The 20,212-nt window shown below is 36.8% G+C and overlaps 1 protein-coding gene across 2 annotated transcripts; it reads left to right on the forward strand.

Annotated features, from left to right (window-relative positions):
• Positions 541 to 19,318, forward strand: LOC109834741 (serine/arginine-rich SC35-like splicing factor SCL33). Of its 2 annotated transcripts, none has more exons than XM_020402762.1 (6): positions 541 to 595; positions 13,651 to 13,834; positions 15,644 to 15,721; positions 17,284 to 17,448; positions 17,669 to 17,824; positions 18,794 to 19,318. In XM_020402762.1, the coding sequence occupies exons 2-6, from the start codon at positions 13,668 to 13,670 to the stop codon at positions 18,885 to 18,887; spliced, it is 660 nt and encodes a 219-aa protein (XP_020258351.1). In that variant the 5' UTR covers positions 541 to 595; positions 13,651 to 13,667; the 3' UTR covers positions 18,888 to 19,318. The 2 variants fall into 2 exon arrangements, with proteins under 2 accessions (XP_020258351.1, XP_020258352.1); XM_020402763.1 differs by lacking the exon at positions 541 to 595 and adding an exon at positions 12,554 to 12,706.

Below are 20,212 nucleotides of genomic sequence, written 5' to 3' on the forward strand. Positions count from 1 at the left end.
TTTATGAAAATTTTAAAGTTAAAGGATTGTCTCAAACATGACAAAATAATACTCTCAAGGAGAATCTTTTAAAATTCTCTCTTATGTTCTTTTTCAACGGATGTCTAATTGTACTGATGCTCAATTTATTGAATATTGGGATCATCTTCTAATAAATAGTGCTCCTAATATCTTCTAATAAAGAGATCTTCGCCTTTGATTTATCAATCAAAAATCAAAGGCCATGATCTCCTCATGAGAAAAAGTAGAAGGAGGTGAATGGGATCCTGACCTTTGATTGATAAATCAAAGGTCAAGATCTCATTAGGAAATCTTAGGAAGCCTCTCATTAGGAGAGGATCCCAATCCGTTTATTGAACCGTTAATGACAGAGAGAGGTGGCATTCGTTGAAAACAGCGTTCAGTTCATCTGAACCGTCCATAAGGAAGACACCGTTCAGCTCATCAGAACCGTCCATGGCCATCGACATGAACGGTCATGATCGACTACACCAGAAGCTTCTCGACTCGTGAAAAGAATCTTTTCCAACCGATTATAGTACTTCTCGTTAAAAAAAAATCCCCCTCTGCTCTCTCAATCTCCAGGGTTTCTTCGGTAAGCTCTTTAAACTTCACCAGTTTTAATTTTTAATCTCATTCTGTATTTTTATTCGATTACATCAGTTGCAAAAATCGCTGATTGGTTTCTTTAGCTTTTAAGATTATCGATATTCCTTTGATTGTTTGATGCGTTTGTGTCAAGCCTCCAACTTTTTTCATTCTCGTTTGAGATGGAGTTGACTGTAGCAGAAAAGTTTGAATTTTGGAATGATTTTTTTTTAAAATTTTGTGGACAAACAAGCAAATCCCTTTCCTAATTACGTTAATAATCGCATTAGTTGAGTTTTTGTTGTTTGATAGGGAATCTTGAGCAGCTAAGTTTATATTTTTTAAATCAACGAACTAGCTGAAAGGTGAAAAATTGACATATTGGTTTGAAATTGATAGGCCAGTGTAGAGTACCTCAAAATTAGAAACCCAAAACAATTTTTTTTATTTGAAAATCCACTCTACGGCTAATTTACATAGCAGTCAGATGAGGAAAAGCGTCCTCTATTTATATTGATGAGTATCTTCGTTGAAAATCGTGGTGGCCTATTGGGAAGAACGACCCTTTCCATTTCTATACTGGGCCTCTCTTTTGTTTAGAGGAAACCATTGTTACTCACATGCAATGATAAATTTCCTGCGAACTACATTTAAGGCTCGGGTTTAAGAAGAGAAAACCTTTGGCTATTTTCAATTTGGAACTTATTAATTTCTGATACCACATACATTGGTTATAAGCTTTTATTCTTTTTGAAGGAATTGAAGTGCTGTGTTTCAGATTTCTTTAGTCTCATATAAAAGTTGGACATTTGCATGCAAGCTTAAGAAGCATGGTGCTTAAGTCTTAGATGAGTTCACAACAACGATACTTCTAGGTTGGAAAAATTTGTAAGTTCACAGACCAGAGCTTCCGAATGAACCCGTTGTGTCTTCCTTCTATGCAAGTCATTTAGGCAAAAATGTTATAGTGATCTTTATGGAATATGGATTTTGTCATTAGTTCTAGATTTATTTTTAAAGAAAAGGTAGTTCTAGATTTGTTTTTAAAGGAAAGGTAAATTTTTTATATGATTGGACAAGATTTAGGCTTGTTTGGCAAAATGTAGAAAACTAGGCTAAGGTTGGTCCTGACCCAGTTTTAAGCTACAATGGTTCTATTTTTGAAGAGGGGGAAGGTGGTTCAAAATAGAACTAGTTCAAACCCCCTTTTTTGGGTTAAAGCTTTGGCCTAGTTTTTCCTGATCAGAATTTTTCTCAAATTGGACCAGGTTTGAACCTGGTCCAATTTCGAGTGATTGCCAAGTAGGCCCTTAGCTTTCTAGCTGGTGGCCCATGGCTACATGGAAACTCTATTTATTAGGTAAATGGTTTGAGCATAACATATGAGGGTAAATTTTACAAATCTACCATAAACTATTAAGAGGTGTTGCATATAACCATCGTAAATTATTTTTATTTGAGAAATACCGCAAACGTCCAAATGAAAGGCTGCATATTATCAAAAAACTATATGCTAGTTTTATGATGTACTTGTAAGTTTGTGATTGTTATTTGGTAGTAACATAAAGTTTTATGGCTGTTTAGTGGTTTTATCTAAAAATTCATGGCAATTTTGTGAAATATCATAAAAATTTTAATATTTAGTTATGAGTAGTTCTATGGTAGTATGCGGTGTTTTCAAATTGATTTGAAAGTAGTCTAGTATATTTCTCTTATACAGTTTACCATACTTTGGTATAAAGCTCGGAAGAGTACATAATAGTTATGTGAAATTTATCCTGCATATAATGAACTACGCCTCTAGTTCCGTCTGTTAACCTCATGGTTATGAGCCTACTCCCTAATCTTGTTTTGATGATTACAAATAATTCCTAATATTGTGCGTCGAGTGCTTGCATTTGTTTTGTTAGATAATTTACACAAATATCGAAGTTGGAGGTTGGATGGAATTGCGTCATAACGATCATATCAAATGGAGGTTGGCGGAAATAATGGATTGAAGCCATTTGCAATTCAAGTCATATACAAGATCAAACTTCGTCCATGTTACCAAGATCGAGCGTCATGAAGATCAAGCTTGGATAAATTAGTTTAGGGTTTATACGATGTGTGTAGATACTTTAAGCTCAATCATATACACACATACACGTTTTAGTTTTATAGTTTTCAAGTTTATATAAATATGAAACAAATATACTTATTTATATACATACATACATGTTTCATATTTATCATTTTTGGTTTCGGTAAACAATTTGTTTAGCCACATAAACATGAAAACTTAACAACACGTATATAAATATACTTTTATGTTTTGAATAGTTTACAAAATAAATGACATCTAACAAATGGGAAATGCAATTTGAGAAATTTTTTTCTAACATATTCTATTACATGTTTATAACCATTTTTCAAAATTTTATAATTTTTGGAATTGATTTACTATGCTGAATTGATTTTACAAAATCGGGTGTTTTAGTAGTTTTCAAAATCTGAAATATCTGTGTTCAAATATTTATTTCTCACAAATGGAACGTGATATTTTAGAAATACTTTCTCTAACATGTTTACCTACATGTTTAGAAACACCCCTCAAAATTTCATGATTTTTACAGTTGATTTACTATTTTTTATTGATTTTACAAAGTCAGATACGTAAAAATTCTAGAATCTGCCAAAATCTAGAACTGTCTGTTGACGTTATTAGTCGACCGATTAACGTCAACCGATAGATTCTATCAGTCGACTGATGATCTCTTTTCAGCCTATAACAGCTAGTTTTCCAGATTTGATGTTTTTTTATCTTTTTGCTTGTTTTCTCTTGTTTTTTGGGATTGTTTCATGAGCCTATATATACCCCATGTCCTCATATTTCTAAGATATCTAAGAAAGAGTTTTACAAGTGTTTAAAGTGTGTTTAAGTTTGTTTACAAGTTTGTTTTGTGAAGAAAGTTTTACAAGAGCAAGAGGAGATCATCAATTCCTTGTTTGGGCTTTAACTTCATCTTTCCTACTCTTGTTATATAGAGAAGTTTTTCTAAACTCTATTTTTAGCTATTTATTGTTTTAATTATAACCTTCATTAGCTAGAATTACATTGAGTTAAGTTTTGATTTATCTCTTTGTTTACACACACAACTATTGAGCTTATTATATTTGTATACATAGTATAAATTGGGTTGTGGAAGTGTGACTTAGAGAGTGAGCCTACATTGTGTTCTCATCTATTGTAGAGAATAATTTATTTGTATTGTGAGCTTAATTATGTAGATCACTTTGTAATACACTTGTACACCGAGAGGAATGTATGGTGAGAGACGGAGTTGTCCTAAAAGGAGTGACGTCAGTAGTAAAGCCTAGAGGTAGGTCGTAATTTTGAACACTTGAGGGAGACACGGACTAGAGACCAACATTTAGAGGGTGTAGAGTGTGATTGTAAGAGTGTAAGATTGTAAAATTTTTGGTGAACTAGAAAACCGAGTGTGAGGTGTAAATATTATTTGGGTGAGCGTAAAAAATCCGATTGTGATAGTGGAGATCTCCTCGAGGTGAGGAGCGGAGACGTAGGTCAAGGGTTGACCGAACTCTGTGATCATATCGCTCGTTTGTGTTTGTCATTGGCGCACTTATTTTTGTGTTCATCTTATATCGTCTTTGTCAATTGCTTTTTGTTTATATTGCCCACAATCTTGTTTATCTTGTTTATGTTTATTTGACCCTTGTATTAATTGCTTATCCTTGCATATACTTGTTGTATATCATACTTGCTAGGATAAAATTGTTAATAAGTTTTTAATTTGCATTAATATCAGATTAGATTAGCATAAATCCTATTCACCTCCCTCTAGGGTACTTTCACCGTCCTCTATCCATATCTAGAAACTAAACGTATGTCTTATTTTTTTCCTTTCTTTATGGATTCTTTACATATCCAGAGCGAAGAACATATTTTCTATTGGATTATAGTAAGAACTCTGTATTATATCAATATATTGCTCTCAAGATGGTAATTCCAAGAAGAGTGCACCCCTCCTCGAAGTACTACGCGACTGCCTACCATCCTTCCCTCAACTCCTCTCTTACGCCCTTATTCTTTGCCATCTTGTCCCTAAGCGACCTCTACTTAATCTCTTTAAAACCATTCGCTTCTCTTGGGCCCTTAAATACCTAAACATTTCCAAATCTTATTTATTACGCCCAAGAGATCATGCAATTCTTGATTTTTTTCATTCATTTTGCAAGGGAAAAATAGGTGATGTGGAGAGAAGGAAAGGGTAGTGGAAACAGTGAGGTTGATCATGGGGAAGTTGTTGATGAGCTAAAAGGTATCTAGGTTCCATCGACAAAGATGTCAAAGATTTAAAAATAGAAGGTGGCAGAAGAGGATGACTGTGCAAAGATAGGAGGGTGAAACATTGACAAAGGGGGAAGAAGGGGGGTGAGGAAGACAGAATGGAGGAACTTGTTGTGAATTGGCTTTTAGAAAATAACCTCCAAGATCAAATTGAGATATATTCGTCCTTGATCAATGTTAGATTTGAAATAAAAGTGAGAAAATTGAGGAAGAGAGATTGAGGTTGAGTGGATACAAGTGAAAGGGGTTATGGTTTCCTCAAATCATCCACCACCTCTTCTTTCTCATCGTCAACGCTATCTCCATTGACAAAACCCTAGGTTAAGGAACAACTCAGTAGAAATCACAATCTCACATGTAAAACCTTCCCCTTCCCTCCAACTCGTATGTTTTCCCCTTGCCATTGACACAACTATGAGATGGTTTATAGAGATTGTATCTCTTCTTTGATGCAATGAATAGAGCTTGGAATTGTTAGGTAAGCAATTTGGGGAGCTTAGAGGCTAATGAGTTGTTTTCAATTTGGGGAGCTTAGAGGCTAATGAGTTGTTTTTTTGGGAGGATGTCAAGAGAGATTTATAAAGAGGGTTTATGGAGTGAGCAATGGTGAATAAAACTATGAGAGGAGAGGACGGAGATGTGCGGTGGTGAGTATAATATGTGCTTTAACATAATTTACAAAACCAGTTGGTCATAAAAGCAGCTTGCTTTGTTTTTAGCTATTTCTGTCTTTATAGAAAATCATAGTGCTTTACACGCTATAGCTTAACTGCTTAAGTTAACGTAAATAGTTATACATGGATGAATTCTTGCAGAAAGGAATGATTACTAAGCCACATGTAAGATTAAAATTGCGCGCAGCTATGTTCAAGGTTTGGGTTTTAGGATAGATACATTTGCCTATTTTTAGCTTGGAACTATTTCATGTGTAGTATATGTTGATCACAAGCTTTTATCTTCTTTCATATGTCCTTAACGACCTGAAGGGGTGTATTTTTGAATTGCGTGTCACTGAACTAGTCGGTGCTTTTAGGCCTTTACCCCCTAGTACTTTGTTTTCCCCACTCAACTCCTAAAGCTTTTCCCACCTAACTTCTCAATTCTCACAACTGCAAAACTTTCAATTTCCACAAATTCTTGTAATGATGTTGATGTGTGCTATAAAAAGTTAAAACCATTTGTTTATTGTTAACTATCTAATTATTAAATTAATTTAGTTAACTAATTAACTCTCTAACTAATGCTATTCACCTAGTCCTCTCCCTAATTAGAATGGAGAGGCTAGTCACCACGAGTATGCTGGTTGACAAAGCAGAGGAGAATGTGGGGAAGAAAATAGGTTGTGACTTATGTTTAGGCTAGGGGTTAGGGGAGGGACGACTATTTGATGAAAGAGGGGCTTAGGAGGTGAGGGGAGAGGAGGCTATTTAGGGAGGTTAGATGGGAGGATGTAATTCTTATAGGGACATTCGACTAGTTTATTTTGATGTAGGACAGATAATAAATAAATTCATGGAGCAGTGGGCATGGGCGGATCTAGAAACTTTGATATCTATGGGCTAGACTATAAGCTACAAGTACAATGACTATATGGTTTTCCCCTAAATATAACAACAAAATCAAATAAAACATATATATGTACTAACAATATATCATTAGAGGTAGCTTATTAGAAATATATCTCTTTCAATATAAGTTATTCATGAGTAGAGCATTTTTACGAAAGGTGATCGGAGGAGAATGAGATTGGCGCTTTGCGATTTAATGGAGGTGAGTCATGAGCGGAATTTTTTTTTAGAATTGGAGAATAAAGAATTTGGGGGTTATAGTTTTTTAGATTTGGGAAAAGGGTTTTGAGTAAACAGGTTAGGTTTGACTTGTTTTACTACTTATATTGAAAATTTTGGGGCTTAAGGTCAATGGGTCTAATAACATGTGGCCAATTGTTAAATGGGCTTTGTGCTCCATCAATTTTGTGGGGAATAGTGGAGGCAACTACCCTTATTGTCCCAATGATAAATCTGCTAATAGCAGTGAGACCATCACGAGCTAATCATAGATACAAACACGTTGTTGACTTGCCAGCAAAGAGACAACTATATTTTCTATAAGAAAGGCGGATTTTAACATATTATGTATAAAAGTCGCTTATCTTGATCGAGTTCTCGAAACTTTATTAGCAGTACCTTTTTTTGGCAGAACTCTTAATAATCTACTTTTAGTTTATTAGCAAACTGTATCTTCTAATATGAAAGGTGGATTCTAACATACTATGTGTAAAAGTCGCTTATCTCGATCAAGTTCTCGAAACTTCATTAGCAGTACCCTTTTTTGGTAGAACGCTTAATAATTTGCTTTTAGTTTATTTTTAGTAATCATGTTAGGATTCTATTTAGGTTGAGAAACAAACTCAATTTTGATTTAGATAAGATTGATTTATTTTCTCTTTTATAGGGAGTCTTTTAGGGAAATTTGGAGAATTTCTTTTTTTTTTGGGGGAATATTTTCCCTATTAGGATTAGGCTATGTTTTCTATTTAAGAGGAAAGATTATACATCTCATGGGAAATATCACTTTTACCAATAAAATCCCTGTTATAATATTTTCTTCGTAGATTTGAATTCTTCGTGGAAGTCGAAGATCGCTTTTTGTAGATTCGCCTAATTAGAAAGGCAGATTCTAACATATTATATGTGAAAGTTGCTTATTTCGATGAGCTGGAGTGAACTAGGTTAGCAAGTTCTTGAAATTTCATCAGCAGTACCTTTTTTTGGTAAAACTCATAAAACAATTAGCTTTTAGTTTATTTTTAGTAATAATGTTAGTAGCTTACTTAGGTTGGAAACAAACTCAATTTTGATTTAGATAAAGACTGATTTGTTTCTTGTATTATATGAAGTCTTAAAAGGGAATTTTTGAAATTGTCTTTTTTTCATTTTGGAATTTTGTTCCTATTAGAATTAGGCTATGTTTTTCTATTTAAGAGCAAGGATTATGGATCTCATGAAAAATATCACTTTGTTATCAATAAAATCCCTATTATAATATTTTCGTTATGGATTTGAAGTTCTCCTTGTAACCAAAGATCGATCTTTGTGGTTTCAAAAGACACCCTTACTTAATTTCGATGTTATCACTTTTTGCACTATGTTACCTCAGCAGTCCAATCAAGGAAATTCCCGGCATGTAGATTCTATTGAAGGATGGTAATTTGACTCCTCCAGCGTCATAGTTCTCCCATACGATAGCCTCATGATTATTGATGTTGGATTTGTTTTGCGGAGTTTGGATCTCATCTTTAGCGACTATCAACGCGATCTACATGATCTAGATGCTATACTGTCAATGCAAGTCCGTCCATGAAAGTTTTAATTTGATTAACCTTGGTTTTCAACTCATCAAATTCAATGCAGAGCTCATTAAACTTAGTTTGGGTAATAGGGCTACGTTGCTTGCCATTGGGTCAGAGAAACAAGGTTGTGATACCAATTAACGCAGTGCAAAAGTAATACCTAACATTGATCGTCTTCATTTGTTATTTTACCTTCTTAGTTTGGACTTTTTTGAAGCAAACTATTTCGAAGAAAACTTGTGTAAATCTTCTGCACATTATGTGTATGTGACTGGCAACACGTGTATCTACAGTTGACTTGGATAGCTATTCCAAATCTTTTTCTTGTTGGTTTTCATATTCTAATGCTTGAAGTATCAACCTTCTTTTCTAAAGAAATATCTCACTGTCTCTAGACTCTGCACCTAAAAAGTTGCACGTATGATCAATCGCCTATTCTACCCTTCTCTATTGGGACACTAGCATCCAGTGTAATATCACACATAAGAGCTTTGGGACTATCATACGCAATATTCATCTTCACTAACATATTGCGATTAACTTGAGGAATCTCATGCACAACGAGAGTTTGCACCTTAGTGAGAATCTTGTTAGCGGTAGAATTTCTTTCCGTTCACAACTTGTGCGTAAACCTCTTTTGTGTTTTTTAGATCTGCATATGTTTTGTTCTTCACTTTGTCCTCTACAGTCTCTATGTTGGATGACCTCGGTTTAGTGATTGGCATAATTGATGTAGTCCTTCCGGCTTCTTTGGTGCTCTCCACAACTACTCCACAACTATAAAGTCTTGCTCAACGGTGGATTCCGATTTCTTAATCTCGCTATGGTCATAACTAGTGTGAGCATTTTGAAAATATTCATGAGAAAGGTTGTTATTTTGTCTAAGTTGTAGCACCACTTTCTTCATTAGATTGACTGTATTGGCTAAGGTAAAAGTCTTTTGCAAAGACATGATATTGTAACATAAAGGCAAAAATGGTCTTTCAATAATTACTTCAACTTTGTCCACATTCGAAATGGATTCTTTAATCGATCAACACTAATCATCCATACGACGTCCTACCATGTAGACGCTTCCCCATAAGTCGGCTGACCACTAACTTAATCTTCCCATCAGAGAATGAGATAAGTGAAACACTTCTTTCAAGACAAAAAAAAGACCTATAGGAGTGGTTGGTTACGCCTTTTGTCCATTCCAATGCCTCTATCCATGATGCCCCTAGCACGTGCATGTTGCTGATGAATCGGGTATTAAAACCTTTCATTGGGAAGCTCGTTGCACTTTATTTCAATGATATCCTGATTCACAGCTAGAACGAGTCCATTCATTTGGAGTGCTTGAGGGAGGTATTAAACGACTTTGCTAGAGAACGAGTTGTACATCAATCTAAAAAAGTGAAACTTCATGACTAGTGTCCTGTTATTCTTGGGCTTTATGGTTAGTGCTAAGGGTATCCATGTTGATGAGGAGAAGATACGTGCTATTCGAGATTGACCCGATCAAACTGTCAGTGAAGTTTGTAGCTTTCATGACCTACATGAGATTTGTAAGGAATTTTAGCTCACTCGTCACACCCATCATAGAGTGCATGAGAAGGGTAATTTTAATTGCGATGCAATTGCAGGTTTGCACTCATTAGATAGGTGCTAGCATTTTCAGATTTCATCCGTCATAGGTATTAGTGTTCTCTCCTCAGAGGGGCGTATGATTGCTTTCTTCAACAAGAAGCTTAGTGAAGCTGGACAGGGCTCTACCATGCAGAAGTTGGAGTTGTATATCATAGTCTAGTCCTTGAAGCATTGGGAGCATTACTGGATCTGTGGGAGTTTTTGCTTAACACCGATCATTTGTCCTTTTAAGTCTAACGGTTAGACTATCATTAATTGTATGTGTGTTCGTTGGATAGCATTTCTGCAACGTTTGACCATTGTTTTGAAGCACAAGTCTAGGCAACAGAAATAGGGTTGTATGCAAAGAGCTATTTTGTTGGTAACATTGCAAGCTAAGATGACCAGATTTGATTACCTAAGGGAGTTCTATGTAGAAGATGAAGGCATCAAGGAGGCGTGGGACAACTATCTGAAAAATTAACCAGCTAGAGGTTTTCATATTTAGGAGGGTTATTTATTACGTAGAGATCAATTGTGCGGACCTTAGAGTTCATTCAGAGAGACTTTCGTGGTGGTAGATTAGGACATCTAAGTCGTGATGAGACAATTGCTTCCATTGAGAAGCAATACTACTAACGTCAGCTGGAGCAAACCAAAAAGCACATGTGACGTTCAATTTGTTAAGTCAATAAGGGATCGTTCCTAAGCATGGGATCATACACGCCTACACCAATTCCTGATATGTTGTGGCATGATATCTCGATGGATTTTGGGTAGAACTGAATGCACTATGGTTTTTGTTTTTGTTGTGGTTGATAGCTTATCAAAGATGCTATACTTCATCTTGTGAAAAAAAAACACACACACACACAACATATGCTAGCAAAATTGCTAAGCTTTTCTTTTGGAAGATAGTAAATTGATGAGGAACAGAAACAACAATGAAGAAGAAACAAAAATAAGAGGACTGTTTTGACTGGACAACAACTAGTTATTGTTAATGGATGTGATTGACACTCATTTAGGGCTGTTTGAGAGGTTTCGGTGTTGATCATGATAATATGCAGCAAAGAGGATGCTGGTTGTTTGTAAGCTGCAAAATTGCAAAGAGGTAGGGCAAAGAGACGGCATTGTTTGGGATCTACCGTGGTTACAGAAAGCAAGAAAGAGGAAAAAGGGGAACAAAAGAATTAAACTAAAATTATAAATAAAATTTGGGCTTCACCCCCTACGTAACTCACATACCTACACCAAAGCAATTCTCATGCTTATACAGAGTCTAACTTAAGATTTTATTCATCAATGTCTATCTTTAAAATAGAGAAATACATGCTAGTTATAAATAAACTTGACAATGGAAAATAAACCAATCCTTGCCACAAATCACAGGTAATGAAACAAACAAATCAACTAATGAAATAGAAAATCAACTAATTAATTATCTAACAAAAATATCAAACAAAAATCCAACAATATATTCGAATGCTAACCATAGTTAGTTTAGATCCTCTTAAGTTGTTATGCATCATTAATCATAGTGTCAAGGTCTACCAGACTCAAAAATTCTTGTCCTACTACTGGAGGACGTTGTGGCAGCGATTCAAAGTTGGCTCAAATTCACTATCGTTTACCACTCTCAAATGGACGACCAGATTGAAGTGGTAAATCGCACTCTTGGTAACCTTATCAGATCCATTTTTGGTGATCTTCTAATAATGGGATCTTCCTTTAGAGTCGGCTGAATTGTTAGAGTCCGAAGACTTTGCCATCTCTCCTAGTTTCAATGTTGCGGATCTTTTTGAGTACTAATTAGAGGGAGCAAATGTTCATGCAAGCATAAGCTTAGGGTCAAGCTCTTTTCAAGCAAGAGAGACTGATGTAAAATGTGTTGCAGATGAGTTCATGAAGGAAATAGACCGTCAGAGGCCCAAATGGGGGTTTGACAGAGGATATTGACTTGCATTGAAGACCAATCTGTATCTCCCAAACCATATGCTAGAATTGGACAAATAATATATGAAAATTGCATATTTATTTGAAAAGGGAGTCAATCAAATTGACTGTGTTTGGTTTATTGCCATCCATTTCGCTAAATCCCCCCCCCCCGCCCTCCCCCCCCCTAAAAAAAGACTGAGCGCACGGCTCTTTTTGTTAATTTTTTTACTATTTTGGGTAATAATTAGGAGACCGTTTTGATTAGGAAATAAATCCGATTTTATTTCAAATTTGAACGATTAATTTCCTCAATCGCAGTGAGTCTTTTAAGGATCTTTTTGTTATTTTCTATGTTTAGTAGACTTCGGGTCCTAGAAGGAGTTTACTTTGTTTTATACTTAAGCAAAGGATTGTAGGCCTAGAGGCATTACTTCACCTTTTTATGAATACAATTCCTCTTATAATGTTTTCTTTGTGGATTCATTGCACATCTTGTGAAGAATGTTGTAGGGAACATCTAATCACAAAAAGAGTATTTTAGTCACTTGTACTCTTATACTTTTGCGAAGGTGGGTTTAAAATTAACGGTGCTAAGTTGTGTGTTAAGTGGAAAAGCAAATTAATGGGGGTTATTGTGGGAAATGCCCCAAAGTATTGTAGGGGGCTTGTGAAATTTAACCTTCTAAGTTTCTTTGGTCCAGTGTGAAAGTTGTAACTGTTGCATACAGAGTTTCCTGCAAGCTGAAGAAGCATGGGGTTTAGGTGAGTTCATTGCAGCAGTAAAGAGTTTCCTGCAAGCTGAAGGAGCATGGGGTTTCTGTCTTAGCTGAGTTCACGGCAACATTACTTCTAGGCTTAAACGAATAGTATGCTAGTTCAAAGATTAAGCCTTCAAAATGCACCCATAGTATCTTGTTATCCTATGCAAGACGGGATCAATGTGTCATAGTGATCATTTCCTGGTTAAGCGGTTTGCCTGGTTATGATCCCTACCTCTAATCCCAAAATACATGATGATTATTCATCAGGTTCAGATCAACCCTCCGGGTTGGGTCAATATTGCACCCTTGTTATACGATTGACAATTGTCATGTTGCTAAACAAGGCTTCAGTGATAATTTCCCAGAAAAGGAAGCCTTGTAGAAGTTTCACATACTATATTTATATAGTTTCTTCATTTTATGTATTCTCCGTTGAAAACAGAGGAATTTGTGCAAATGTTCATTTATCCTCTTTTGCTTTCTTTTTTAATTACTCTCCTTTTGAATGGGAGAAGCAACATAGTTTTTAAGTCTAGGATCTCTTATAAGACACACTGTAGCTTTAGCCCTCAAGAAGGCATCAGTGGCAATTTATCAGTGTTTTCGGTTCTAATATTGGCAGTAATATGCACTTTGTAGCCTTCTGAAGGAACAGTGATACGTCAAACTATGATTATATTCTTGAAAAGATTAAGACAGTTTCTAGAATAACATCACATCCTTCATAATTAATAATATTTCTGATAATTGGAGGCTAATGCAACCCCTATTGGTTGTCCTGTGATTATTCATATCAGCTTTTTGATTAATAAATGAATCTTCCAATTTTGCTAATCATTTGAACTGCACAAATAGAAGGGTTCGGTTGGGGCTTTTGCCAGCCTGCACAGATGGAAGTAGTCTGAACCCTTTAATTTATGTTTGTCTTCTGTATGTTTATTCCTCCTGTAACAAACTTTTTATGCCAGTTCACTGCAACTGCAAGCAACATTTAATATGATTTCTATACAGTTACTGACGTTTCTCTTCTATTTTAAAACTTCTTGCAGATTGGTTATGGTGCTTCATGATGAGGGGAAGAAGTTACAGGGAAAGGAGTTACAGTTATAGTCCTTCTCCACCAAGAGGTTATGGGAGACGAGGACGGAGCCCAAGCCCAAGAGGTCGCCATGGTGGTCACAGGAGGGATCTTCCAACTAGCCTTCTAGTTCGGAACCTTCATCGTGATTGTAGGTATGTTTACATGAACTACTTATTTGCGTCCATGATATTGTGCAAGACAAATTTATATTTTCCTGCTATTACGGACATTGATGTATCTGACATCCTTCTCAGCACTTTCTTGGTTTTAAACTTAGGACATGCAAATAATGTGAGAGGTAGGCTTAGGAATGATTGTTGTTCTCGTTATCATTTTGCTAAGTTTTCATGTCTCAATGTTGAGACTCGTGGAATATATTCCTTGAAAAATTGTCGCCTGGATGTACCAATCAGAAACATGAAAGATAGTCATATTTGTGCATGAGCATATGGTTCGGAAACCAGAAGCATGTCACATTTATGCATGAGCATATAATTCTGAAACCAGATCCAAGTACATAGCCTAAAGTAGTTGTTGCACTACCTGTTATCAAGGAAACTAGGGGTTTGGCGGGAAGAAAAAAATGGGAAGAAAACAGTGAATGAAAAAGCACTCAAAATAGGGGGTTACAATAGAGTGTTGGTTCAAAAAAGAGAAGTGTTTTGTCTTGGAGCTGCACCAGGGAACAAAGAACGATTGTCTTATATGTTACTTGCATTATGACTGTTGAAGTTGACAATGAAAGACGTACAGTGGTTGTCTATCTTGAGACAGACATTTGGGATATGTAAAGACTGGTACTTGCTCGTTGCCTCTTTGCAACAACCCTTGTTTGACTGGTTGTTTCAAATTTAGTTGTAGTCAATAACCACAGTTTTTTTCATTCCATTAAGTAAAACAAATATCTTGTTCCTCTTTCATCCCTCCTTTTCCTGCTAGGAAACGACTAAACTTCCAGTCTCTTGGGCACGCTACAATGTTACCAAGCGGGGAACGTAAGGGAGGCTCTTTGACCACAGATTCTTAGAACCAGATGCATTAATATTGAGCTAGGTGGTTGACAATTCCTTCTCTATGATTCTTAATTCACTGGTTAGTCATAATAGGAGAACCCAGTAAAGGATAGAGTTTGGGAATATTATGATTGATCATCCAACAAACAACCAAAAATGGTCGAGAAATTTCCCACTCCACAAAACTGACAGATCATTCAAAAATACCATATGAATATTACTGTTACCAATCTATTATACGTTGCGCAAATTGTTTTGCCATAAGGCTTGTCAGAACAGGATATCGTAAGCTGTGCAAATTGTTATGCCACAAGGCTTGCCAGAACAGGATAATTGTGTAAGCTTAAGATGTTCAGATTATGGGAGGTTTCTAGCTTGGGGTGTATGTTCATAGATTGGGAAATGATTTTCGTACTTTGGCACAAGCATGGGTTGTCACGCAGGAATCCCCACCATCCTTACATGAGGACATGACTAGAATTTATGTTCTTTAATATATATATATATACATCATATACGTACAAACATTGCTGATTTTAGTGGCTGAGATTGGCATGCTATTAGAGCTTAACATGTTACACTTATCATCCTATGAATTGTTCTCTGTTAGCGTGCTCCTTTCCCTAAAACGTGTTTCCAACTGTATATGAAAATGGAAAATGTCAGAACCTGAATTCGCTGGCCATTTGATAAAGATCACTCTAGCAGTTGGCCCTTTTAGGTCAAAATTTTAACTATATACTCTTCATTACCGCGTATAAGATTATTGACAGTAGGGTTGAACTATACGGAGGGGTAGAACCTTCATTTACTGACACTAGACAGTTCTGTTGGCCTTGGAATGACATTGCTTTTTTGTCTCATATTTATTGTCTGTTTCCTCCTCCAGTATTACATGGCATCTGCATGATCTTGTCTCATCAAATTTATTATGTTTTATGATTGCAGACCTGAGGATCTTCGTAGGCCATTTGGACAGTTTGGTCCTCTGAAGGACATCTATTTACCACACGATTACTACACAGGGTAAGCTAGCACTTGAGTTCTGTTTCATAACTTTCAAACCTATTTATGTGTTTAAGGCATGAGAAACTGTTGGCATACATAAAATCTCTGAAGCACAGATTCGTCCCCGGAGGCCACGAATCCGTGTCCGACTCGAATCGGACATGGATTCGTTACGACACGTGCGCAACACGTGTCGGACACGGTCAATCCGTGTCCGACACGGGTCAACGGTCAAATTAGGCTCGGACACGGTCAAATGAGCTCGGACACGACTCGGATTCGCCGAAGGCCGATTCATTCGGGTTGCGGGTTTGGTTGTTAAAATCCAATCCGAACCGTTCGATTAAAAAACCCATCCTTATTTCTCAAATCTCCCGTTCGATTCGATCCTCAGCTGACTCAAACGAAAGAAAAAACCCTAACCCTAATCCTCTCTGTCAATCTCTCAGCGCACTCCCGTTCGATTCGATTAATCGAACGCCTCCGCTGTTCCAACCCGATCCCGCCGACCGACTCCTCAAGTCCACCCCCAATTCCTATTTTATAAAGTTTTCTATATATAATAATAATTTAAAAAAATTCCTTGCCGTATCCCCGTATCCTATTTTTTTGGATTTTTCCATATCCGTGTCCGTGTCGTATCCGTGTCCCGTATCCGTATCCGTGCATCATAGCATAAAATACACTTATACACGTATATGACACATGTGCCCATGTGAGCATAAACATCGGGACTCATTGGCCTTTTCCCTAGGTACAGACTTAATGTTTGGCTAGCTATGTTGCAGGTAATGCAGTTCAGTGAATTTCATAAATTGCATCGTGATCTACATGTCATAAAATTCCTGCATATGGAAACTTGTGTTTGTAGTTATCTACATCTAATTGTAGATTGCAACTAAATGCTGGAGGCCATTCAGTCATAAAATCTTCAGAAAAGAAAACATAGTATCTATTTATGTATGCTTTATCATGTGTAGATTGAGGTGAACTTTGTTCAGCCACCTGTTGGCACTTTCACAGTTTAATTGTTGGAGCAGACTTCAAATTTGTACTTGGATAGTAATCTAGCCTTGTTATTTACAAAAAATATGCAGTGACAAGCTATTCTCTCTAGAGTGTGGCAAGCTTTTATGGGAAGACTGTACTGTGGCTATGTAAATTGTATGCTTCCAAACATAGAATAGATATTTCTGGTGGAGACTGTACAATTCATCTAGTATACTTTCGTAATTGATCATTAAGCATTTTTATCAAGGCTGTTGGGATTTAACAGTGAAAATAAAGTTTGAAGATGTCAATCAAGTCTTAAAGAGTCCTGATAATGACTGGTGGATGGGGAAGGGATGATGTTTGAAGTTATGCATTATGACGATATTCAATTGAAGAATTTGAAGTCAACTTTATACGCATCCAGAAGGCAAGATCAGCAACCAAGTGAAGTATAAACATTATTTTCTTGCATGTAGGGTTCTCAATAGAATTTAGCCATAGCTTTCTGACAGTCCCACTGGATGTTAGTTTGCTGGAGCTAGTAAGTTGACATACGGACCTGCATTTGATTTTGCCATTTGTTGCAGAGAGCCTCGGGGGTTTGGTTTTGTCCAATTTGTGGACCCTGCAGATGCTGCGGATGCCAAGTATGAAATGGATGGACGGATTCTTTTAGGCAGGGAGTTGACTGTTGTATTTGCTGAAGAGAACAGAAAGAAACCGTCTGAGATGAGGGCTAGGGACAGGCTAAGGTATGTGTGTGCTATGTTATGTTTCTGATGATTAAGCGTAGTAATTTGTACAAATTTTTTAATAGGAAGGATTATGTTTTATTGTACTTATGGGTTTAGAATCTGTTGGATTTTCGATCTTATTTTGGTACCGAGGGACTGTCTCAAACTATTCCTTGTGTTGTAGACGCTCGTCAACTATTTATATTCCTAATTCAAAATGTGTACTACATTTTCATAGGAGTCGATCATATGATTACCGGTCTCCGCCTAGATATTCCCGTTCGTGTTATTCCAGATCCCCATCTCCCCGATATTCTCGTTCTTTGCGGTACAGCAGGTCGCACTCCCCGAGCCATGGTTATTATTCGCCATCATCAAGGAGGGGCTATTCAAGGTATCATTTTGTATTATTGGTATATAATATTTGTCTACATACTGCACAGATAATATATTTTTTTTTTCGTGTAGTGTGTGTGTGTGTATATATATATATACATGCATATTTATATGTATTATACATACATACACGTGTTTGTGTCTCTATTACACACTACATACAGATATGTGCGTGCGTGCATGTGTATATATGCATGTATATTTATATGTACTATACATACAGACACATGTTTTTGTGTATTATGTGCACGCGCTACATATAGATATGTATATAAGTGTGTCGGAGAGGCGGTATAATGTATGAGGTGGAGGGTTCATTTTGATTTGAGCTACCAAGAGATGGATTCTCTTGGCATGTGGTGAGGCGAACCCTACTTGACACGTTAGTCACATCGGATGGGTGCGCCTTCAACCTTTTCTCTCTTGGTAGCTCGTTTAACAAAGTTAGCGACCACATCACAGCCATCGAACTATATATAATATGTAAGGTTTGTGCACCCGACTTTTTAACCATTGGATGAGCATGATTGATCAAGATCTCTCGCTCTACTGCCATTGAATAATAGCAACTCACACCTAATTAAATATTGATCCAATGGTTAAAAAGTTTGATGTACAAATATTATATTAACTTTTTAACAGATACTAGCTCAACACCCTTTTTGTCTCTTCCTTTATACGATACGTGCGCACACACACGCGCTCTTCTTGCGCCCTTCCCAACACACAATGATATGAGTTGTATCTCATTGCAAATTGAACAAACAAAGGATAAGAGTGGTGAGTTCCACCCATTTCAATGTAAGTAGTAGGGTTTGTTTAACAGATACTAATCTATCACTTGGATAGCTCATCCAATAAAATAAATGGTCACGTCAGTCTTTACCTTTTCATATTAATACACATCCAGATATGTTTTAAAGATCTTCACAAGTCCACATTTGTATTGTTTTGAATCCTTTCACAGGTCTATTTCACCTCGAGGTAGAAGCTACTATCGTGGTCGGTCATATTCTCGTTCTCCATCCGACAGCAGGTCAAGGAGCAGGAGTGAAGACTAATCAAGAAAGCCATCTCACAGAGATAGGTCTTTATCTGTGAGCCAGTAAGCTGGCAGCTGGATAGATAATCTAGTCGCTTATTGCTCTCTCAGCCTTGGGAGCTTTAGTGGATTTTATTCATATCTAAGTTTGGTATTGCTTGAGTACAATGTTTTCTAATGAGTATATGTGGTTTTATTACACATCAAAGGGTGGTTCTACCTACCTAATGTAAGGTTGTAGTGATGGAGGTTGGGAAGTGTGCTATCTTGATTTTTAGATTTTGAACCATCGCAATTTTTCAGTACGTGACACCGACTTACAACTGAATTGTTGCTCATTGAAGTGTGGTTACGTTAGTTTTCTTTAGGCTTTGGGTGTCAAATGTCAGTCGATGAATATTGGGCAATTTTCACGGCCCGAGTCCTGGTTATCGACGCTTGGACTTCGTTTGGGTGTTGGTGCCTTTGCGTTTTCTTTGTTGTTGCAGTGTTAGGTTGCGAATAACTACTGGTGAATGTCTTTATTGTGTGTATCATTGAATCCACAAGATGACTTTTGCTTTAATAATATTTGGGAAAACAACCGTCTATGTTTGGGTTAAAAGTGGGGGGTCAAAAGTTGATGTTTTCATTGTCATCAAATCTATTACAACTTTGGTCGTTATAATAAACTCAAATAAACGAGAAAAATAGATTTTTATAAGATTGACTTATACAATAAAAATATAAAATAATATAATTTTTGTCAAACAGCGCAATAGATGTTTATCACCCGCTATTTGTGTGGGAACTTCGTCTGTACCGGGGATGTTAATATTCGTGGAACGTTGCGGATCAAATACAGTTGACAGATTAAGTTAATCAAAATTCTTACTTCACGAAGGAAGTAATCGCTGTAGCGATAATCCCGACCAAGCGAGATTACGGCTCTTCTCGAGATTATGACTAAGCTTAAATCCGGAGGAATAGGGGACGGGTATCAGATCTCTCGAACTTCACTCTTTATGCACAGGAACTCGCTAAGATCTGCTAACATTTGCTGTAAATTTGTGGCTTCACTCTCTAATTCGGCAGCGTTTCGCCCTCTTGATCTTCGCTTTGTGAAATGAGCCCCTAGCCCTGTATTTATAGGCTTCGGTTGGAGGGTATTTGGATAAGAATAAATGATTTGGTCTTATCTTCAGTCAATAACGGCCTAACTACGTTTGTGGATGATATCAAGTTAGTTGGGAACCCTTGGAACAGGTAAATCCCGAGAAAACCGCTTAAAACCGTCGAAAACGCGTTTGGGGATCAAAACAGCGCGATGGGCCCTGCTGACCCACGGGGGGCGCGGGTCGGCTC

This window comes from Asparagus officinalis, chromosome 3 (genome assembly GCF_001876935.1).
Source record: "Asparagus officinalis chromosome 3, Aspof.V1, whole genome shotgun sequence".
NCBI lineage: Eukaryota > Viridiplantae > Streptophyta > Magnoliopsida > Asparagales > Asparagaceae > Asparagus > Asparagus officinalis.